Below are 26187 nucleotides of genomic sequence, written 5' to 3' on the forward strand. Positions count from 1 at the left end.
TTGACGCCGATGCCGGGCTACGGCGAATGATTTTATCGACATCTTCTCTTACGGAAAAGCCAGACCAAAGCGAGCATATGGTACGGACACGTGAGATTGAGCTACGTTAATGAGTAAGCTCGGGGCCGTCGTATATTCTCAGCATATTATATTTGGCGCGTGGCGTATTATGCATACGAATAATTTACAAAACTCGTCGCAGATTAACAAACAGCGCACGTGTGCTAACAAAAATAATTGCAAGTAGTAACTGAGAAACTGCATAATTTATATATCGTTATACGGTAAATTAATGTTAAACTTTTTATGTAGGCGTTGCCTCTCTGGTAAAAGGAGAGGATATTCTGTGATAGTAAATCGCATTGACACGAGTAAAGGGAATGCCTTGAATATTAATCGACAGAGAAAATAAAATACGTGAGAACGAGGATATCCTTGTCCCCCTGCGTTTATGCAAATTGTCTCTTTGGCAGTATTCGTAGGTAAAATGCGGACCATCTCGAAAACGTACGTCATGTTCAATTCTCCCTCATATTATTCTCCATTCTTCTACACCATTTTACTCGCTTTCTCTTTCTCTCTCTTTACACTGTACTCCCTCCCTCCCTCCCTCCCTCTCTCTCTCTCTCTCTCTTTCTCTTCATTTTCTGCCCCTTTCTTCTATGCGCGTCCCTTTCTCTTTATCTCTCATTGAACCACATTAGAATCAGTCTCCGTTCCATTGAACACCATCGAAAAAAGCATCGAGACTCGTCCAATAATTTTCCACTCTGAAAAAGGCTTTCTCGGACCTGTCAAAAAAGAAGAATCAGGCAACGCCCATTGATATTGGCTTTCACAGCAAATATGGATACCGTATACCTGTACAAAATATCGATAACTCTTAATAAGTTGTTTGCGTTAACATAATACAACTACAATTGTTATACGCGATTATTCCAATCATCTTTCTTTCCGCTGGATATTTCGAAGATATGTGTGTGTGTGTGTGTGTGTGTGTGTGTGTGTGTGTGTGTGTGTGTGTGTGTGTTGCTATAAATTCAATATATATATAATAAAATAGATCTTATCCTTTATCAAGAAATATGATTTATTATAAGCACACACACAGTCACGATAATTAATTATTTTTTTATTTGATAAATTTATGTTATAAGATATCTTAGTGCTAAAATTGTAATGTGTTTTGGAGGTAAAAATGATACATTACATAATTAAATCATACAAGTTCTAATGTCCAATTATTTTAATTAATTCGTTACGTCCCATTTTTCATATCAATTGGTTCAATCATAATATGGTTGCGCTTACTTAACGTGCTTTTATGTAATACTGTCTCACATCAACAATGACAAAATGAAGCTGTCGTGCTAAATAATTAATTTCTACGTTAGCATCGATGCCAATTTCAATCCATTTGGCGCGGTAGCCGATATGTTAAAATATGGAAAATTGCAAAATCGCATCCATTGAAATCATTGCAAGTACATTTAAATGAGATTTAATTTTAATTATTTCAAGCGTATCACTTGGCAGACAAACTCGATATGTACGTTGACAGAATTTAAATGTACATGTGATCTTATTAAAAGTCTGTAATAACAAAACAAATAATTGCAGCAACTAAATTTATTAATATTTTTAGCACACAAGTATTATTGGTATAAATATTAGAGTAAAAAATAAAAGACAACATTACATTGTAGCATCGAGTGTATACGTAGGAACTGCATTATGATAAAAATAATTGATAAATAATTTATGAGATACATGAAATTTCTTCGTATTATATAACAATCAAGTAATGAAATATTATGCAAATATAATATATTGTTCGTGTGTGAGAGATGCGGTTTTTAATTATAAATAAAGGTAAAATGAATTTCATAATTTGTGTACGACATCGAAATTATACAAAACGTAAATTTGAAACGTGAGTTGCTCTCACACACAAATTCTACAATAATAAATTCGCTAAATGAATTCACTAAATCTCTGAATATGGTAATACAAACTTACCCCGCAATTCAGGGCTTGTTAACACACGTAACGTAACGTGGTGTCGTTCTGCGGGAGTGACGGATCGCGTTTTCATCCGCCCAACTGACTCGCAATGGATATTTTTAATTTTAAATGTGACGCGTTTGTTGCCCGCGACTGTTATTTTCATAAACAACTTTTAAAGCGTATGCCGCGCACCAACCACAGTTGTCATATTTTTATTTGCAATCCGACACTGCGTCTGTTTTTTGGACGTTAATTGCAGTAGGAAGCAGACTGTCTGTCGGTGACGCTGTTACGCGTAACTACTACTCATAAAAAAAATCCACGGCCACGCTTCCTCCCAACGCCGACGTTGTTATTTTGCTCTCACAATTTCAGTTCTTTTTACTGTATTTTTCTCTTCAGCAAGATATTTCTTATTCGCAGTCACGTTCTTAAACCTTCCGTTCTGATATCGCAGATCTTGACAACGAATTCGCCTCGATTAAATATTGATTTTTTTTCCTACTGACTGTTTAATTATTGTTCGTCAATTTTGAACGCGCTGTTAATTATCTGTAATTTGATATATAATATTTTCGAAGCATAGTATAAACTCTTGTCCTATATTTGAAATCAATTAAATAAAATGATAGTTATCTCACTGATGCAAATTTAATGAATCAGCACCCAAAGTTCTTGATTAAGTTATTGTACTTATATTTGGAACACTGATATCGATTATATTAGATCATTAACTAACAGATCTAGATGATGATGAATCAAACTAAACACATACTTATGACAGCAGAACATAACTTGTCGTGTATTGATTTTATAGCAGGATTTAAAAAACAAAAAACAAAATTCTCCAAAACATCATTACAAAATTTGTCATCTACACGCGATCCGGATTATTTTGTTAATGATCTAATAATATCCTTTTCTTACTAAGCAATTCAACAGTAAATTTATCCAAACATCGTAAATTTTCTTTTATTTCGATTATCGTTAGGATGCAAATGTTAATAGTCACATTATAAAAATATACTACAATCATCAGGAAATGATACAATATTACCAATAATATTAATAATCGTAACGGACAACAACGGACGGTTCGTTAAAATCCAATACCGAGGTACATTTATTTTCGCGATAGAAAGCATTCATCATTCGGACGTTTCAAAATATAGCTTTTTGAAGTGGGATAGTAATTCGACGCTTGTTTTCATAATAAGTACATCGTACTGCAAAATTAGAGGAATATATAGCACAACGACAGTTGATACACCGTCAAAGCTTCAATCCATATGGAATGACATACACAAATTACATTTGCAACCGAAAAGTCTCGAAAAATATTAATTTCATTTTCATCATATCCAGCACAGTGATACTTAATCACTATATATACGCTGATACTTAATCACTATCAACAATCTATGAGACTTATTTGGCACATGTGCAACGAAATTAACGCATGGGTCGTTTCTAAAAGGCGGGAACCTCTTTTCAGAAACATCGCGGCTAACCGGACAGTTTCACATTCGCAATAAAAGTTTCGTAAACGACGACAACGTAGCTGTCCAACGTCGCAGCAAACGGAAAGGAACTCCACGCTGCGTTTCCACCAGTTTCGGTGTCGACTTTGGTGTACCGAGGAGTTGTTACAAGCGTAGTTTGCGAGCAGTGTCTTCTCTATCGTTTGCAACTGCGGCGAGAGGACCGACCGCCGTTGTGCAACCTTGGGAGCAATGTTGCACTTCATGTTAAGTGGAGATACGGGAATAATAGTTTACACTTGTCATGGCGTAGTTTTAACGTTAAACGCGACAAAAAGAAATATCTTACACATTCTATCACATGAAAAATGTAGTAAATACAAAATGCATACAACATATTTATTATTTATTTTATTATATATTTATTAATACTTTAAATTTTCTTATATAAATAATATAATTATTTTTTAAAGAAAACCAAAATTAGTTTTTTTATTTTTCATATAACGCGAGTAAATCAACATTAAGAATGCTTGATGACGTCAAAGGCGGAATATATGCAATCGATTGCCGTGCCATTTGTAAATGCGCAAACGATGTCTATTTTCGACGATAATTTCAACTGTCTCGCACTACGGACGAATTGTTCATCCATGTAATTTCGGTAATTACCGAATTATATGATCGATTGCTAATTCAATCGCGTGATTACGCGGTCAAACAGCTTGAACATTATGAGGCCACAAATGCCATTATGCAGTACTAAATCTTTGCTTGTTTCAAATATCACAAAACTCTTTACAGTCATGTTTCCAGACAAGTTACCACATGCCTTTGATCTGCCATTTATCTTCTTCGAGCGTAGCCGTAGTGTATTTAATATCAGTACGCGGTAAAATGTTCCTACTAAACGCAAAGTGGTCTCTCACCTTTGAAATATCTGACACTGTTTCAACCACTCACCTATATATTCACGTGCAGTTGTTGCACTTTCTCCCTCCTTTTCGTTTTCCACCCTTTTGCGTCACTTCTTTTCGCCGTCACAACGGCACAATGGGAGAAAGGAGCATTTGTTTAGAAAACGCCTTGGCAGTCGACTGTAATCTTAATGAAAAAAAAACTCTTTTCCTTGGGAATACTTGAAAGAATGCTCGTAATTAAAATCCCCGCTGAATTTCTTGAGAGAACTTAAGAATTGGTCATTCAGACACGTCACAGTATAATGGACATGTTGTGTTGCAACTGTAAAATGCTGTCTCTGTTTATTACAATCATTAACGAGGTGATGACACCAAATTAAAATCATTGTCAATTATCAATATTGCATTCCAATACGAATTACTGCGTTTTATATAAAACAGCAACGTATATTGGACAGTTATTTTTGATTAAACAATTGCAAAAAAATAAAAATTGTAGTACACCTAGCAGTAAATTTGGAATTTCAACACTTACGTCTATTCGCGTTGTAAATATCGTCAGCTCGATAGCAGTTTGACTATCAATCACTTTTACCGTACTTTCACACCTCGTTGTCGAAAATGACGATTCACTGCAGCAGTATTCTGTGCGGTTATGACGTCAGCGTTACTCTTGATTTACTGTCTATTTTTTGCTCATCGTGGCCTCGGGGTTATGTTAATACACGAATATTACTAATATCGTCGTTGTGCTATAAAAAAGTCTTCATATCCGTGGCACATAATCTGAACATAGCCATGTATCAAGCTCGCACAGTAACCCCTGTTGGCAGTATGGTTCCTAGGGAGTATGGGCAATTATTCAAGCACGCGATGTTTTATGAAAGCGCCGAAACATTTTCAATTTTATACGTAATAATCTCTGGGGAAAACGATAAACGATACCTCGCACAAATATAAATTTATCACGCTTTCGTGTAACGACGTTCATTTGTTTTACCTTAATTTATACCGCTCGCGAAACAGCAGAGCCGCAATTGCCCTTTTTGCAACTTCCTTTTGTAATGTTAATCAATTATCGCAGTAATGATTCGTCTGGTTCGACATTGCTGAATCATCACGTGGTTCGAATAACGCGTTACATCTATTAGAAATTTCTCAGATATGTTATTTATTTTATTGTTATTATTTATTTATGTTATTTATTATTAAATTTCTCAGATATGATATCTTACAAAAGTTTGTATAACTGATTCAGTTATAGGAAAAATTAAACTAATTTTTAATTCTGGAACTGTGAAAGTTTCAAACAAAAAAGCACAAAGTTAATCTTGTAAATGACACGTATTGCTCTCCAACCTCGAAAAGAATCTGCTTTGACGGTAATACTATTTCAAAAGTGTAGCTTAATCAGAGTAAAATGGGATGACCACACACAGAATGTTGGTTGTTTTACCTTTTCCTCTGATTACGCCCACACACATACACATCTAGTTTTTCGAACAGGTCGCGCACGCTCATTTCGGTATCCATGAATAATGCACATCCGGAATTCACGACTATACAATTTATGCGGTGGAAATGCTGCCCCGAGTATTCGAGTCTTACACACAGAAAATCGAGCTCGCAGGTACGCGCCCGCCTTTTGTCATCTCAATCCAGCGTGCTTGCGATGTTTGACGCAATCAATAAATCACGATTTTGCAGTACCAGATGCACTTCATCGCGTTATGAAATATAAAAGTCATATTGTTATATAAAAATATATTCTATCTTTACAAGTACCAATTAAATTATAATTTTCTTTTATATATTGTAAACCTTGAAGAAAACCTTTATCTCTTTATGAAAACCACACGTAGAAGAAAAAGTATGAATGTTGCAAATTTAGATGTTTTTTAGAACATCATCTGAAGCAACGACTTTAAGCAAATTTTAATCAATCTTCTCATTGTCATATCCTTTTAATGCGTAAATTGAACAGACATTAAGCAACGTAAGGACGCGAAACGTGGGTATGATAAGTCCGTCGAACTTTATGAGCAGCACAAATACCGAGGAATCCCCTTCCGGTCATCTATCATGTCGCGGATGTTTTAGACCGTTGAGGAGGTGAACGAGTTACGGGACACTTTTGGGAGATTCTATGCCAGCATTACGACGTGCCTGATTTTATGCTGATGGTGGACATTAGCATCGGAACCATTAATTCAGACAATTTCTGGTGACAGGTAATGCTCAAAACGCTTAAAGCCAAGGTGGATACACGCGCTTTGGACAGTACCTTCAATAATAGAGACAGTTATATTATAGAAAGATGCAAATTTTGCAAAATTTATTTGATTCCTTGATTTTTATTTTAATTGTATTTGTTAACTGAAATGTTCAGCTTTTATAACACTTTTATAAAATATATTAAAAAATATATATAGTAATAGAAGATGTAATAACAAAAAGAGTGTAATATTGCAAAGTAAAATGAGATTATCATTATGTGATATTATATATACATTTGCTTTGTTATACTATGTCATCAATTTTTATCCCAGTTTTTTTATTATATATGTAAAAAAATCTTTCGATTACAATGAATACATTTCTCGTAATTACGTAATTATGTCAAAAAATATATTCTTTCGTTTAAAGTCAAATTATAGAACTTTAATGGCAAACAAATTTATCTTTAAATTGAGTAACGCTTAATCAAGCATGGCACACAAAGAGAACGTTTATAGTGTTTCAACGCTGCTTTACATTGCATTATCTTATCATGACATTTCTTGAATTTCGAAAGAATCGTAAATCGCAATTTTCATAATTCATCTCTTCGCTGGAATAAATAAATAAAGCATAAGATTCTCGGAAAACGTTATAGAAAAGGGATACAATATACACAACGCTCGTTGCTAACTTGATTTACATTCGCATCTCGATTCCTTCGATATTCCTGTCTAAAGGAATCGTAAACTGATATTTCGATAGGGATCAAACTACCAAGATTTCTTTACGCGGTGAACAGATACACGTTGACCCTTTATATATATACAATTGATATCAAACTGTACATTTTGTTGACTTTGAAGCAAAAGTGATTGAAAGAAACGCATGCGCAAGACAATTTCACTATTGCTACATTTTTCTTCCAGGATTTTGCAATTTTTTCAACAATTTACCTTTCATTAAATATCAATCAATGTACCGAAAGTCAGAAATAAAGCATTATAAAATCTGGTGTTTAAATCATTGAATTTCATGCGATATCACTGAGAAAATTGCGTGCGATAATTATAATAACTTTTAATTAGACTGTATCATTATAAATATTGTAATATGTAATATAAATGTTTATGAAAGTTTATAGAAAATTACAACATGACAAAATAACGATATCTAAAAACGATTACCTAAAAACAAATATCGATACCTTCCAATGCTTTTACAGATAAAAATTCTGTATATATCCTATAATGGCATTATAATAATTTAATTCTAAATAAGTTATAGCAATGTAATTATTTCATTGCATATAACTCACTGATTAATTTCGGAATAAGTCAGATGCAAAATCTAATCGAAAAAATCGTATAATCAAGGTGTTTTCATATTCTTTTCCGAATATTCATTTTTGCCTGCTTGCAATTTGCGAAATTAATGAGGCCTGGAAAGTAATGAGTTCGTTCATGCAATCCGTTTCTTCGTTCATAATTTCTTGAGAATGTTACCTGATAATTCGACTGTAATGAGAGGACCATCAAATTTCGTTACGACCCCATCGATTTCGGTTTAATGTGCAATCCGAGTTTTACTAAAACAAATGCGACTAATCCTTCGCAATTATTTTCTTCTTAAACTCCGTTTGATTTTCCGACTTAATTTGAGAAAACTTGCCGTAATCGACGCGTCGCCGTTGGCCGTCCGCGCGTAGATCGATATTTAATTAAAGGGGGATCGTTGGAAAAAAAGAAACAGATAAGTGGAAGGAAGAAAAATGTGGAAAAGATTGGAAAAAGCTGGTGAACGTGAACTAAAAATGCATCCGGTCTGCTTCGAGAAAATGCACGCTGAGCAATTCTGTATCTCAGCTATTAAAGAAATCTATATTCGTTCGTTTCCAATAAAATCTATGTTAGACACAAGTACGCTTTGGAAATATTGCACGTTGAACTACGTTTAATTGAACGATCAATCACTAGTTTAAATTTTTATGATTGGACAGCAGTATCAAATGAAACTCACTGTTAGCAGAAGGCCATTTTTATTATTACTAATAAGAAATATAGAAAAATAAAAAAATCTTAAAAATAAATTCACATTTATTAAAATATTATATTTTAATCAACCAGTATCAAAACTAAAACAATTATTTCTTAAATATTGCAATATGCGATAAATATATTTTTAAATATTTAATAATATATAAAATTTTTATATAACTTTTCACATTTTCGACAAAGAGAGAAACCGTTGTAATTTATTCCTTTTAATTAGCAAAAGGACAATTTGCCAATTTCGAATTCTTTCTCTTTTCAAACTAGGCAAAAGAAAAGGAGGGGAAACTCCGCTATAAAAATCACACTCCCATCCACCAGTTGCATACGTTTACAGTCGGTTTCCCGATACAATAAAGCTCGTGTAGAATTGTAAAAAACCTGCTCAAAGCTGGAGCGCGCGGGAATTCAGAGGAGCGGGAAAGTGGGTCGCAAAAATTGGACGTGTCGAAAAATTACGTTTGTAGAGAAAAATGCATAGCGAACATTACGATGTTCGCTTCCCAAGGATGATTCCTGGTTGGCGCCAAGTGCTCTCTAATCTAACGAATGTCTGCGAACGAAACACGACCGAACCGAGTACAAATACGGATGCGGCCATCGGTTGGACGCGACGGACCGCGTTCTTCCTTGTGAAATGAGTATGGTCACCGTTTACGTGAACCGCAGCGGAGTCGTCCGCAAATTCGCATGTGCACGCTTCGATTGTTCCGCCGACTTTACTCTTTCACGTGTCTTCTTCACTGTGTGAAGCTGTTTTCGGTGCTCCCGCATCGGGCACAAGGATTTTCGAAAGATTTTATTTGTACCTCTCGGAGGGGAAGAATTTAGGTGAGTTACAAAGTGTTCGTAGTTCGATGCAAACTCTTTAGCAATTTTCCCCCAAACTTTCCTTTTACATTCTTCGCACATTACAAATTTGCAAGTTTCCGCTTTTCCTTTTACTTCCACCCTACAATCGCGCTTTGCTTTTAACGTTTTATTTCTGTATAATTTTTAACAGTTGCTGGACTTATTATAATAAGCTTTAAGTACTTCAACTTGCTTATTAATTCGCTTTCTTTTTTCTTTTTTCTTCTCATGATAAGTGGGAATATAAAAAGATAAAGGAATTGTGATATCCTTGTTAACGTGATGATACAATAAATGCTTAAAATCGAATAGGAATTTAGGAGGCACGCTGGGAGAACGAGATCTGTGTCGCTAAAGAAAAGATTCGCTGAGGCGCTCATACGTCTTCGTTAAATCTATGCCACACTTAGTCAATGCTGCGAGATAACGCATGGGGGGAGATTTCGCCTTTGAAGGAAACACCGATGTCTGTGTCCCCGCGGCTTCTCATGATAGATCGTCGCAGACATGCCATTTCCTGCGCGCTATATGACGCTCCTGCGCCCACATTTACGTGTGCGAAGCGTTCTAATCGTGGCTGCGATATTTATTGGCGGCCTGCTATTACGGAAGCGACGATTTGTCATGCCGCTGTATTAATTACGCAGACTCCCTTGTACAGATAAGGCTGCTGGAAACAACCTGTTTGAATCGAAACCGTCTCCGGTAAATTTTCAGATTAATTGCCGCTAGGCCAGTCACTGCTTATGTGCGATTAATAATGATATATGTACGTGCCACGCGTGATTTTCGTCAATTGTTCCCAAGGATGATAAATAGTTATCAATGATTCTGATTGCGTTATTATACTTTACAAATCGCAAAAAGGTATTATATCTGCCACAGCTAAACATAATTATGTGAAATAAAATCTTTAATTTTTAAGTAATATTTTGTCGCATATACAGGGTGAGGCACCTAAAACAGGCCACCTGAATATCTCGGCTGTTATTGGTGATAGAAAAAAATGTGTCAGACCAAACTTGCATGGTTTCGAAGAACACATAATTTGTTCTAAATAGTTTTTTATTAGATGAACGCGTAGAGGTCATATGAAGGTCAGCTTCGTTTTTTTAAATGGTATGATGGTTTTTTACGTACCATCTAGTGGAGCGTTTGAAGATGCGCACATTGATCTACGGGTCAAAATCATTCAAGGTCACTGAAGGCTATAATTTCTAAATGCTAGAACTTTTTCATTTCTGAGTTTACGGTATTTTCAATAGCAGAGAACTCTAGGCAATATAAAAAATATAGATATCAACAACTCAGAACTTCTCGGAAAAGAAAAAATTTCTAAGGACTAGAACTTTTTCATTTCTGATTTTACGGTATTTTCAATAGCAGGGAACTCTAGGCAATATAAGAAATAATGATAACAACAACTCAGAACTTCGCGGAAAAAGAAAAAATTTCTAAGGGCTAGAACTTTTTCATTTCTGAGTTTACAGTATTTTTAATAGCAGAGAACTCTAGGCAATATAAAGTAAATTATTTTCCCTTGTAGTTGGCCTTCAGTGACCTTGAATGATTTTGACCCGTAGATCAATGTGCGCATCTTTAAACGCTCTATTAGATGGTACGTAAAAAAACATATCCCGTGCAGAAAATTGTTAGGGCCTAATATGAAAGTAAAGGCCCCTATAAGGAATAAATAGGGATGTCCTGAAAAGGGATGCCCTATCATTGCCACATCGTGGCCCGATTAGATATTATATTTTTTATTATTTCCTTATAAGGTCCCGAAAAAATATTTGTCCCTTATAAGGTCCCGAAAAAATATTTGTTACATACCATTCTAGGGCCATATTAATATTGAGGAAAATTAATCGGGTCCTACTTAGGATCCTATAAATTTTTTTACACGGGATACCATTTAAAAAAACGAAGTTGACCTTCATATGACCTCTACGCGTCCACCTAATAAAAAACTATTTAGAACTAATTATGTGTTCCTCGAAACTATGCAAGTTTGGTCTGACACATTTTTTTCTATCACCAATAACAGCCGAGATATTCAGGTGGCCTGTTTTAGGTGCCTCACCCTGTATATTAATGATAATAATAATATAGATTCCCTAAAAGAAGTTTTTTAAGTTACTATTACGATTTTATTTGCAACATTATGTAAATTTCACTATTTTTATGCTGAAGTAAACACCATTGTAACCACATCTCTGATGATAGATTTTTATTGGCAGTTTTGTGGCATCCTTACGACACAACTTTTAATACAAGCAATAAAAACTGGAAATACAAGATGCAGTATTTATTCGATATAAAGTCAACGAAGTATCAGCTTTCGAGCGTATTGTTTTATTTCGATACAGTAGACAGCTTTATTGATATAATAGTTAAATGTATTACTTGTAAAAGCAATAAAGCAGTAACGTATATGTACATGCAGATTAAAATAAATAAATATGCAATTGATATATTCATTAATAAAAATATTAATTTTAATTAAAATATAAATGAAAGTACAATTACAAAATATGAATTTGTAACGATAATCATCATTTTCAACGCATATATTTCAATACATATTTTGCGTAAATCAAATTAAACGAATAATGATAAAAGAATTACTTTGTTTGACATAATTTATAACTACATTTATAATATGCCATTATATGATAAGAGTGAAAAAGACTTACTACTTTGTCGCCCAAATTTCGCACGCGGCAAGGCAGATATGCGGTTTGCCCTACAAATGCACTGACATTCGCTGCTGTCGGCTCGAAAACGGGTAGATCTTCCATCGGATCATTATTAGCATCGTTTGCATGCCGCTGCGCACCTTCCTTGAATGTTTCGCGTACGTGTGCCGACGCTAAAAAGAGAATAAGGATCTGATGAACGTAATCTTCAACGTTACGATGTTTGAACTACTTCTCAATAACATTAAATAAAATCATAAAATTTTTATTGCGAATATTAAATAAATACTAAATAACTATTTAATAATAAATATATTATTAAAAATATCTTCTAAATCGCTTGTATTTATCTAAGTTGTATCATTATATTAAAGTTAAAATAGCTTATCCTTTATCAAGTAAAAAAATGTATATACAGGCTATTTTAAACCTGTATCAACATTTGTTTTATTCATGAAAATGCAATATTGGTAACATATAAAAAATTCAACGAAATGTACACTTAATATGCCACTATAACTGTTAATACTACAATAAACTGAGCTGCAATAATTTTATTATCGATACATATAGAATTATTAAAATCTGAATGCAAAAAAGAGATGTCTAGGCATTTAACGTGTTCGCGGCTTAATCACGTGTGTTGCGTTGTCTTGCGAGTTGCAAAGAGAGGCATGAAACATGTTCTGTCTTCCGTGAAAGTTGTATGCGAATTCTGGACAGGAAACCAGCGTGCTCGCCGACGTCTCCCACGAGAGCACAACTCCGAATCTGCTAGGAGCGACTGCTGGATGTACTACTTACAAGATACCAGAATCCAAGTGCATTATAACTGGCAAGTAGCGAACTGGAGTCGAGCGAGCAAACTCAGCTCATTTCTTAAGCGTAATACGCTCTTCGACGTTTCGGTAGAATATCTTATGGAACATCGCTATGCACTTTACTTCATTGTATATGCTCGTTTGTACCTCCATAGAATTCTGTCCGCCAACCTCCCCTCGTCATGGGCTATGAAGAATAATCTAGCGTACTTTAGCGACAATGTACTCTTGCCTTCATAACGACGAAAGACATTACGTATGAGTGTGGCAGATGACGCGTATATTTTTTCTCCTCCATCGAGAACGCGCTCGTCAAAATTCGTCCATTTATGCGATTTTCGCTAAAAGGTATTGGAAATAATAAAAAAAAAGAACGAAAAACTAGTTCATATTTAATCAATAACTTGTTTTTATTAATTCGTGTGTTTTTATCAGTTCGACTTTACGGTAAAAAGAATTGTTTGAATGTATCCGTAAAAACTTGTTTTATTAAATTGAATTATTGGCTTATGCGCTTTCATCACGGATATTCATGTCTGCGCGTATACACGTTTCCAAAGCTAGAATTATCTTGATATTATGCTATTATATTTTGATTATGACTCAGAGAATATCGTGGCAAACATATTGCCTGTATTTAAAACAATTTTATTAATTTATAACAAACTTTTCTCTTCATCCATATTGCATATTCCGTCCCTTTGTGCAATTATACGTTTGTAAATATAAACTCACACGATGTATAAAACGATGTATAAACAACATGATACTTGTGCATTTAAAAATTGTAACTTTTAAACTTGCTTGTAATGTAATTTGCAATTTGCTTGTAGTGCAATTTGCAGGGCAATGGTGCGCAAGTTGTAAAATAAGGATGAGTTCTCCTTAAGCCCGATTCACGTTCGCATACATTTGCTTCGCGTATGCGAGTAGCGGCGGAATAAATTCGATTCGCATACATTCCTCTCTCGCAGCCCGTCAAATTTATTTCGAATACGCATGTCACGTAGCACAGTGACACGTACCGCAGGGTTCGCGCAAAGGCTGAACTTTTGAAGGATTTCGATCTTGAAAAATTATAACGTGCATATTACTCAATTTGGGATATAACCAAGAGTTATCTCTCACAATCATGATGTGCGATGTAATCCGGCAATGCATATGTAATATAAAATTATGTATAATACATAAAAAAATCGATTTAGTTAATGTATTTTATATTTCACATTCTAGTATTCCTTTGATTTAACAAGATTTAAATATCTTGATTTAAATATTAAATCTCATTTAATTTAATTAAATATCCAGACATTTAAAAAATGCTTTTTTATCCACTATTAACTTTTGCATTAACATAATTCCTTTTATTTAATGTCTTTAATCTGTATGATTCTATAATGTTAAAAAGATAATCTTTATATCTCAATAGCTGACTCATTACTGTTTCATCAGCAATACTGATTGTGCGGTTTTCTAATCTTTCCATCTCTCCCTGCTATCTGAACACATGTTGCAAACTCTTCGAACTTTCCGAATGAACATCATTCAAATGGCTGCTGGTCTATACCAGATCGTTCTCTCGTTAGTATACCTTTGGAACGGTTAGTATACTCTCCATCATCATCAATCATCATCAGACCGAACGACGATACTCATTGGCAGTTGACAGGGATTGATCCAAAAGGAAAGTTCGTAATAGAAGCTGGTTGACTATGAGTCCACTAATTACACAAGAAAATCTAGCATGTCATGTAAATGGATATTTAATTTCTGTTTTTTTCCGGAGACTTAACTTTAGCATTTATTTCACTCATTATTATTAATACTTTAAATTATTTTCATTATTTTCTTATGGAATTGGTCACTACCAGTGCGAAGAAATTTTAATCTTTTGAGTATATTAATCTTTAATATTGTTTACAAATCTATCAAATGCTTCATAAAATTGATGATTGATAATTTTCAATGCAATAAGTGACGAAATCTCGCTGTAAAGTAAATTAGGAAGTTCGACAGACTCTTAAACGTTTATTTCAATTTACCGCTGTATTTTGCCACCGTTGTCTATTTTGCATCGCTGCGATATCCCAATTGTGAATGAAAAAATACGTCCTCGCGTGACCTAAAAAAGACAAACGGCTGCCAATCATCGTGTATCGTCCTCTTTTTGACCCTCGAGCGCGTGCAATCTGATAAATTTAATTGGATGAATCTGCGTGCGCTGCGAGGGTAAATCTACGGTGAGCGCGGGGAGAGGATCGCGAGGGGCTTGAAACGTGGTCGGCTATCGAATTATCAAACGAATCTGCCCAGAACAACCCGCTGACATCGTAACTCGCTGGGCTGACCGTTTCGCATAAACAACGCTCTCCCCAAAAGCCAGCGGTATCCTCTTTCAATCTCACCATACATGATGGTTCGTTCACAATTCTCGTGCACAATCTTCACATGCCATCGGCTGTCGCATTTGAAAGTTCTGTTTGAAAATGATTACCAAAGGTATTACAATAAAGCACTCTACTGTACTGTATTCCCACTCTATATTGAGAACTGTGATAATACTATCAGTCGTAAAACTATTTAATTAACATTATATCTATATGCACATTTATCCAGCGCTATCAAATAAAAGCAATTATAGAAAAAATATTTCTTTAAATTTTATTTGGTATATATATTTAATTTATTGGATCAAGAGAACAAGGTTTGTGTAAACTATCATTTGCAATCAATAACATGTAACGATAGCGTTTTGAATGTCACACAAATTGCTGTTTTAAATATAAAATGCATACAAATAAATAATATTAAATAGTACTAGCATACCGATGAGATTTACAATTCAAAAGTTAATATTGATATATATATTTATACAAACATCTTCACATGGATTGCTGGAAAACGAGTAGTAAATATTAGTTCAGTTCCATCACTACCTCTTTGCGTCCCTCTCTTCTGGTACGATAACGCCCGTATATATGCCCACCCCACCTGGCGTTATACAAATGACCAACACTCCACCTCTTTACATCCTCACCGCGGCAACACGGGGTAAAGTTCTGCCACCGTGCTCCTGATAACTTCAGATTAATTGACAAAAAGCCACCGTAGCAAACAAGGGCATTGTACACCTGAAAATTATCCTGCATTGCATTACCATAGTTGTTAGTATTTCCAACGATTTTTTCGGAAAGGAAAAGGCATCAGTCAGACTTTAAATTTTTATTAAAACTAGAAATGTATTTAGGATATTAAACTAATAATAGAAAGTATAAACAATTATATAAATAATGTCTCGTATGCACGCATCTTACAAATAAAATTATGAGGATAAATTTTATCAATTTATAAAAATTTATAAAATTTTATAAAAAATATAAAAATAAAAGAGAAAAATTCTGATACATTATTTTTTTAATATAAGAATAAAAAGTTTTGAGATATAAAAGAATATTTTCATGCATGAGAATGATACCTCTCATAACTTTTCCCTCTTGTTTTTTATCTTGCATCTTGCTTAAATAAATAAAATTCGAGAGCGAAAAATATGGAAGTGAATGGTATGAATTGGGCAACGAGACTCGTGAAACAACATCCACTACTCTACCGCGTTTCTCCTTACGCAAATATACTTTTGTTACGTGTACTATTTGCGCGTCTGACTATAGCTGTCCGTTTCCACTTGTCACGAACCATCGCGGGCGCCAGCTCTGCAAGCATCTTTGCCACCCTTATGCGAATAGTCACCTTACACTTGCCGCTTTTTTATCTCCGGGATTTTTATCGTTCCGGCTCCGTAATATTATAAACCGTGCGCGCAAATGTGCCGTAAACTAAGATTGCTGCTTCTCTCCATCATCATCGTCGTTTCTGTGGCCGGGAATGTTTTTCTTCCTGGACCGTCGGAGGGTGGACCCTTTAAAAAATCGAGGGAGACTGAAAGTGCCTACGGGTAAGCCCCAACCCCGTTTTTATCGATAATAAAAACGTCTGGTCACGCTAGACGAGCTATATCGCACGCGATAGCTGTAAATCCGGTCGATGCGCGTCGTCGCACTCATGATTAAACGCTTTAAACGTTTTTTACGCGTGCCGCCGTATTTATGAATATCGTTCTCGCTTTGGCTGTATTGTAATTTAATGACTGGCACCCAATGCGCAAACAGGCGCAGATAAGGCCGGGTGCATGTGCGGGAGCGTATAGTGTCATTCCGGCGAACATTTTTCCGCTGGTTAACAGGCGAAAGCATATAATATACGCTATATTGAGGTTCTTTCGGTTTTACGGTTAATACTGAAGCGGACAGTTAACTCTTTTGTAATCCAGCGTTATGCATTGACGTAAAGCTATTTCTCTTTTTATGTATCTCTTTTCTTTTTATCTATACACAAAAACCGTAACATTAAATAAATTAACGATAATGTTTTCGTCTACCAGATATAAAATTCCAAATATTGCTTGAATAAACAGAAGCTGGGATACTTACCGCTGAAAAAGTAATATACTTTTTTGCTTATGCATAATATTACTTTTGCAGTTTATTAAAAGGATGATAAATGAAGTGAAAAATAGTTGTATCCACAGATAATACATTTTCGTAAACTCTCGTGTGAAGTCGCAATTACTATAGGAAAGTAACATAACGCCCCGCAAATTGCCATGCGCTAAATCTTCTCGGACTACTTCCTTCCAGATCCCAGCTTCCTTACGAAGTTCCTAATTCGCGTGTTCGGGCGAACGACATTTTTATTTCTTGGGAGCATTATCTCGGTTTTCCTCTGCTATATTTCTTCTCAACGCGCGTTTTTCGTAGTCGGTTTCTTAACACGAACAAGGTGCGCGAGATCTACGTGCACAAACAAGAATAAATCTCGATTTGAAATGATAGCGCCTGTCATTTCCGAAAACACATTCACGCATTCGCATATATATGTACGTGTAAGCATTTATATTGATGTAAATATCTGATATCATGGGGTTTGCTTTCAGCACGGTAGATGAAATTAATAAAGCCCAATTGATGTTGATTACGATTGATAGATTCAATTTGTCTCATTTTTAAGCGTGATTCGTGCGTATCGCCTTCATTGCCTTGCGGATTACACAATACATTCACGGCCCACTAACGAATACCGCACCGATATTTCACGTCCAACCATATCATAATGCGCACATCCAGACGGACGCAAGTGCGAGCAGTAAGCGGGACGACCCTCATGTTTCACCCGAAATGCACTTAGATAAACACATACGCAAACGGCGCACTCGGCGGAGAACAAATCTCTGCCGTTACAGCTCGGCGAAAAAAAAGGAGGATGACACGGAAAACAAGAGGACTGCGTAACTCCGAAATTATCCAGTGACACGTTGACACAGTGGCGCGCTGCCACGCAGCCCTTCCGGCTGCACGCACACCAACGCCACCCCAAGGTCCGCCTACGATGTGGCGACTGGCAGCATGACCGCAGTTTACGAGCATTGCGGCGAAAATATACGATCCTCCGGGCAGTCTAGCACGACCGTAAACTTTCGTCCTCATTGTTTCGAGCGGGAAAGGCAGAAAAGGGTGAGAGCGGCCCGGGGCAGTCAAGGGGCGCGCGACGCGCCCCGATACGACGCCCGAGATTAACGACGAGATTATTTCATAGTTCCGCGGACAGGCCGCTGCTGAAATGATGCTCGACCGTTTTGCAAATTCGATGTTCGGGTTCGATGAAATTTACGACGCAGCGAGAGAGAAATCTGCCAAAGAATAGGACTTTGATGTGGTTAAGGGATTACACACACCGCTGAGGCAGAGCACTCTGTTAATTCTGTGTAGGTTTACCTTCTCAGACAAAGGAGTCGAAAATGATAAATGACGTCAACGGATTGTAGAAATTAGAGGATAGAGGAGAATAAAATATAAAAGATAGAAAATAGAAAAGACAAAATAGCGTTTGATAAAATCGAAACAAAAACAATATTTTTCAAATATTGGCTCAAGTAACAAGTTTGTTCTTTAGATGCAAGAAAGTAAGATAAACATCAAATGTTGTGTGTGTGTGTGTGTGTGTGTGTATTATATTAATAATAAACAATTATGAAATATTTTTCACATATGACATTTTCGTTGCATCAGAAACTAGAAATAAGTATATATTATTTATCAAATTATTCCTTTTCATACGAATTTTTAATTTTATTCCTACAACAAGTTATATTGAAACTATCCAGACGAAAAATAATGTGCGCATGGAAGCTACTAAAATTTGCGTAAACATATTTGTGCGGAATAATCAATGACGTGCTTTCATGATATATTACGAAGGAACTTCAAAAGATGCTGCACCAACTGCATTCGCGCACCTGTACCTACATACGTATATGTTCAATGTACAGACACACGTATTTAGACACTTCAAACAGACGTGGAGGTAATGGATGCACTCCGCGTAGTACTCGCTATCAGGTACCATTTCGGCAGAAGTGCTATAACGATGCTTAAAGCGGAAGTACGCTCGAGGTTTAGCCTGATATAGAGCGAAATGCAATTTTTGATTTGGAGAAGTTATAATACTTTTAAAAACGATACTTTGTTTTCAAATTTTGCCATTTATATAGAAATAATATATATAATTTTTAAACAGATAAGTTTAATTTTAATATTGAAGTTAATGTATCTAATTATCATATTGTTATATAACATTAAAATAAAATTTTTGCATGTCAATGGCAGTTATTATTAATTTATTTTTATGAACATTAAGAGAAAGAGAAAAGCAGAAATTCCTATAACATTAAAATACTCAATTTAGTAAAGGGACAGACCAATTCGTAGAATTTTGTGTATAATTAGATTGGTCCAATATTATATTCAATTAATATTATATATTTAAACGTTTTTATCTTGATATTTTCACATATAGCAGCGAATGATATAAAATAATCCGCAAAAGCGGAGACTAACCAGATGGTTGGAAGTCGTAAAGTCACGAAAGTTAATTCCAACCAATAAGAAGGTGGCGATATTTTCATATAAAAGTTTCGCGACGCTTTCGCAATAACCTCGGTCGGATTTTTCGAAATGTTCGAGTCCTCGTCGCTCGACACGACTGCCTAAACCCGTCCTGCTTTCTTTGCGGAGGCGTCGACGGCTCAAAACTGTTTCCAATTTGACGTCGCGGACGAATATAATCTTTCTTGCCTCGCCGGCACGTCGGCAACTTCGGAAAACCGTTTACGGGCTTAAGGCGTTCCAGTTAGAGATAGAGTTCTTTCGCACAGGCGGTAACTTCCGGTCGACTCTGCCTGAATTTGCTTCGCGTCACGAGAAAAAGGATTTATCCTGATCAATAATGCGACGTAAAATAAGAACAGAATGAAACGTTATCCGACAAGATCTCAGTGTTTCATATTTGAAGATACATAAAACAATAGCTATATGTATTTATTTTCAAATTATATTTAGCTTCTGCACTAAAGTATTATCTATTTTACTTGCTTAGATCCTAATTGTATGTGAAATATCAAGTAAATCGTTTGTTGAACTGCGCATGAATTTCTAGGTACTTGTCCAACTTTTGAACGTGTATATTATAAAAAAATGAAACTATTTTAACTTTCAGTGTTACATTGTTCTGTAAGTTATATGGAGATTTCATCGAAATCAGTAAATGACAATAAAATTCATCTAAAAATTTTGAATAAATAAAAAAGAAAAATTTGTATTATATTTGAAAAATTTTAACATTTATTCATTTGCTTTTCGTATGCTAACACAACAAAGTTGACGAATGAAACAGTGACGACCACGATTTCGCAATGGTGTCATCCAAAAAGAGGTTTCCTCCCGGATTGGTATCCGTGAATGGATTTGGCACTGGCAGTTTCGTATATGAGATATAATGCCGTAAAAAGTCATGGCATAAAATATTCCGAGAACCATGGGTGACTACGCGAAGGGCGCGCGGGAAAAGGATATGCGTGACCCCATTTGTCGAGATCACAATGCGTGAATCCACTTTTTTCCGCATATAGCACCATCACCTCTGAATTGGCTCTCTGAAAAATGTACTACAGAGTTCCCTTCCGCATGCGATTGAGGCAAGATATCCTTGGATTTTAAAATAAATTCACACGTGTGTATATATACGCGAACATATTACGCATATAACACCCTATAAGATGCGCTAAAATTAACTTGCAATCTATTCGTACATATAAAAATATTAAGAGTAAAAGAGTAATTTAAATACTTTAAATAATTTAAATAAAAAAACTTTAATAATGAATCAAATTTATTGCATTCAGATTAACGAAATTAATTGAAACAACGCAAAGAACCAATTTATACGAAACAATCGAACAATCAATTTCTTTAAAACGAGATAATAACAAGTATTATTATTATTTTAAAAATACCAAAAACAGTGCATGTCATCCAACGTCGTTCTAACAAAATTCAGAGATCCTTCGCGGTTTGCACGGTTTGATGAGTGTGAGTATATCGCTTAATTAGCGGATCAATAATTTACGCTACATAATTCCATCATTAAAGAGAATATATTCAAGATAAGACATCCTTCTTTGTAGATTTCGCGTATTAACAGAAGGAACGCTCTGCAGAAGGATCGAGGTTCAGATTATCTTGCCAAGAACAATCTTGTAGTGCAAACATGAAATAATGTGGCGAAACTGGTAAATTTCGTCGGATGCGAGAAATATCATTTCGTCAGAGGTAGAAACACAGAGGCTGCATGAATTACGCAGTGTTTATAATCCGTGACACGAGCTAGTGCAATAAGAGATATCGTGCGGGTGCACCATGGGCACGCGTGCGTTCCCGCACATGCCAAACACGTGGTATATTCTCCGGTAAGCATGATGATTTCTTGGAAACGTTCTTGCTTGGTCCATCGACATGAACGACCTCATGCTGGCTCTTAGGAGCCAAGCCAGCTTATATATCCGTAGATTAAGGATATTCCTGTTTGCAATTTTTGGAAAATCTAGTCTTTAATCCTCTAATATTACTGTACACTTTTCTTCAACAAGTATTACGAGCATACGTATTTGTACATAAGCGTATGCAAGTATGTTGGGAGAAAAACTTTTTGCGACAACTGTATCATTTTAAAAAGTAACGTGAAAGTTGAAATAAACTCTAGGAAGTACTGGAGAGACTTTCGTGTAACACAGCACTAAAATTTGCCGACAGAAGGATAATAGGGACAAATATACAGAGAAACGTATGCAAAAGAGAAAATAAAATGTGCGTGTCGCCTTGAAGTTAAGCAGCAAGATTGTGACTGATCCTAGAAGGGTATATAAAGGAAAAAAAAAGAAAACACGAAGAAGACATTAGACCTGCTAATAAAACTGCACTGAAGCCGGTCCCTCAACTTTTCAGCCACGACGTGTGAGGGAAGAAACGGAAGTAGTAAAAGAAGGAACGAGCGTTTCTAGACAAAGAAGAATAAAAAAAGTGAAAAAATCCCTCGGAAAAATACCAGTGCACAGTTCGCTTTTTCTTTTTCCATGGGACTCGTGCAACATTTATACATGTATGTACGTGAGCAGATGACATACCACGTACGTGTGCGAAGCATATGCGTTCACTTTGATTGGATCAAAGCAGTACATTTATAAGATTTATGCACAGTAGTACTGTTCAATTTATATTAATTATATATCCAGAAGTATTATAATAAAACATATTTTTCCATGTCAGGTAATGTACATCTATCTTCTTTTATAAATGAAAAGTTTGCGTATCAAATAATTTTAAATTATGTATTAAATAATATTAAATAATTTTAGGTTCACACTTTTTAATATTTAATCATATATCTATAATATCAGAAATGTAAAGTATTCTTAATATCAAACTTTAAACAAAAAGAAATTGCGAATTTTATTTCATTATTGCACGCAGAAGCTCTCTTAGGATGGAAACATCACTTAAGAAAAGTTAAATAGGATAATTTATACGGTATAAGGGCAAACAATAAAATGTATTCATTTTATATATAACGTAACTATCTCTCTTATACACACCACCCGGATTATACTAGCCGGTTCCTCCGAGTGCGTAATTCGCCCACAAAAACGTACTCCGCAGTAAATCTCTGAGTTACATCGTGCGATAAAATCAAGCGTATCACCTTGTACATAAGCCTGTGTCTGTGAGCACGTTTCGCGCATGGTCTCCGGGAAGTTACGATAACGTTTGCCTGAGCATTAAAAACGAAGGAGGAAAGAACACGGCGCCGTAAGCGGGACAGAAGAAAACGAGATAAAGGTGAGAAAAAGGATGACGCCGAGAGTGCGACCAGAAAAGTGAAACGGGTCGCGGAGAAACTTGAAAAATGCGGCAAAGGTAAAGGATCTCTTTCAGCTCGGCGTACATGCCACGGTCTTGCTTCTAAAGAGGAGAAATTGCTCGTGCGTCCACGAGTTCGCAATCGAAATTTCTATTAATCAAATCGAGTAACACGATATCGTGATTGTGTCGGCAGCGAGTTAAAAAGAGGTAAAAAAATTTCCCTTTATTGGGAGTGAAGTTAAATGAGAAAATCGTTTGACCATATCGAAATTGCGCGTGTACTGTTAATCAAAAAATTTTTCAACGACTATTTACAAATTGTAGCACTTTTTCAATTTCCACTATGAGGTTTACTTTAAATGATAAATCTTTGTAAAGCTTTGTAAAGTGAATGATAAATCTTTAAAAATAAGTGATTTACATGAATAACTCACTTATCCTTTCTAAAATTGCGTTTTTTATAAATCGCATAGGCGATGTTTCTGTAATTGCTTTCTGTTTTCTCAATTTTGTGAATTTTAACGTCGAACCCATTGGCAATAACGTTCTCGTTGGTGTTTTATTAAAACGTCGATTAGTCCCTTAAGCGCATTATCGAATTTTGAAGCGATAAAATTCAGCTTTTGCCTGCCCCGTGATTCCGAAACGCCAAAATGCTCTTTCCAACGATAAAACGGAATCTGGGAACTCTTTTTCGACACTTTTCGACGCATCAATTTTCGAAGTTACGCGCGCGTCGAACTTTCACGGAAACACGCCGGAATTTCGAATTGCGCGAAGCGACGCGACGGATAATGGTCGAAGAAAGTATTACACCTCCGCCGGTCGTCGTTCTCCGACCTCAATTTTCCCTTATCCGCGGTTTCGGCGGTTTATTGAAAACGCTGAGCGCGAGTACGGCGTCGAAGTTCGCAATCCTCTCGGAGTGCGGCATCTAACCGAAGCGACAAATCGGAAGCGGAATCTCATCTCCGCAACGCTCGCGTTTCGCAGAAAATCTTAAAGCTCTAGCGCCGTGCTATTTTTAATATTAAGCAAAAGCATGAAAGATTGTTATTCACATTATGTGCGACGATCTCAATGTAGAGTAGCATTACGTAGAATTAGTAAATATAAAAAAATAACATCTCTATATTTTCTTTCCCCTAATTTAATCCTAAATTGATTTTTGTCTTTTTTTATACAATTATTAAATATATGTATAGATATATATTCTTTTACGCTGCAATGTTCCTGTGATGAGAATAACAGAATATACGTAATATTTAATAAATTAAAATAAAAAATAAAAATTAGTAAACTAGAAAATAAGAAATGAGTACACGTATCGTTGAGAAACGTTATTTTATTAGAAATGGAAGAAACTGCGTGAATCAATAAATAAAAAACAAATACAATTTCAGGGAAATATGAAGAAAGCAGATTTTTCCATAGATAGATGAATAAATAAATATACCAACGAATGTGACGCGAGAGAAATGTAGATGTCGATCGTTGTTATGCAGTGGGTCTTGAAAAAATATACGTGCAGCATCAGCGCAGGGATGTCGCCTCGTGCAAGTTACGATGCAGAAACACGCCATAATATATCAAATTACTCATAAAGCGAGACGCATCGACGCGGTTTATTTGTGAGTCTTTGTAGGATTAGTATGTGAAGTCCAGAAAGCGGAAATCGCAAAAATGAAAAAAAAAGATACCTTCGCGTGGCGTCGAGTTCAGCGCACTAGCAAAATTCTCTGTGACAAATTCACATGCGGAATAAATTATGTCCGACTTTGTATACGCGACGGTTTTATATCCAATCCTCTTGTATTTATTCCGCCTTATATTTGCCAAACACTTTGACAAACAGAAATAACTCAAATATATTTTATAACATACGTTTTACAGGTTTACATATCGACATTTTGAACATTAAAATATTCATTCCGTTAGGTATAATAAATTTCATCTTTGGTTTTATGAAAAAAAACTGATTTGTTTATTGCTATATTAATTTTTCTCAGATTATTATACCTTTTAATGATTTTATAATAACATAAAGAATTTATCAATTCAACAAAGTTTAAAAAACTTTGTAAAATTGGTCGTCGAAATTCTGTTGTTTTATCAAGTACTTTTAATTACGCGTCATTAGACATAAATAATGGCGCGGACATCTTAACAAATACTTGCATCGAAAAACTCACTCGTCGGGGCCCGCGCCTGGAATGTCTCTTACTGGATCATTTTTCACGTTCGTACGAACGCCACGTGAATACATAAAACGACAACAAGAAACGCACCGTGGTAACGTACATGTCCGACTCCACCCACTGAGCCAATGGAAGAAGAAACCATGGCAAATGCTTTCCGGAAACCCATTGGCCCGTCAGCGAGCGCGTATCGGGGCTGAAATTGTCGAAGAAACGAAAATAAAGACGGAACTCGCGCGCCGTCGGGGCATAGATGGGTCAATGGAGGGATTTATTGCCGTATGGACTTCTTAAGATTCTAAAAAATGTAGGGTGAGTTGTAGCAAATAGCGTTAATTGCGACGACTATGCCGAATAATGCTATTGAATAATAAATTTTGATCAAATGATTTTAGTTATCTGCGAATGCAATTTTTTAACTGTACGTTGCTTTGTCAAATTAATATTTTTTGCGCATGAATTTATATTCAACCTCCGTAAACAAATAGACAATCTATTTTTCTAATTTTATACATTATTTAAAATAATAGCTTGTTTTTTTCTTTTAAATTCCTTTAAACGTTTCACCCATTTCTTTCTGTTCTAATATTAAATGTCGTCTATGTTAACTGCATGAAAAGAATATGTTTCGTTA

At 35.5% G+C, this 26187-nt stretch overlaps 1 protein-coding gene across 11 annotated transcripts in view; it reads right to left on the minus strand.

Annotated features, from left to right (window-relative positions):
* The window catches only part of LOC105282411 (zwei Ig domain protein zig-8), a 107687-nt gene that overhangs the window by 53964 nt on the left and 27536 nt on the right, over positions 1-26187 (minus strand). For all 11 annotated transcript variants that reach the window (XM_020032648.2, XM_020032649.2, XM_020032653.2 and 8 more), the window contains one exon: positions 12225-12400. In XM_020032648.2, the coding sequence (XP_019888207.1) occupies positions 12225-12400 (176 nt within the window). The remainder of the gene's footprint in view (positions 1-12224; positions 12401-26187) is intronic.

The sequence above is a fragment of the Ooceraea biroi genome, chromosome 7, assembly GCF_003672135.1.
Source record: "Ooceraea biroi isolate clonal line C1 chromosome 7, Obir_v5.4, whole genome shotgun sequence".
NCBI lineage: Eukaryota > Metazoa > Arthropoda > Insecta > Hymenoptera > Formicidae > Ooceraea > Ooceraea biroi.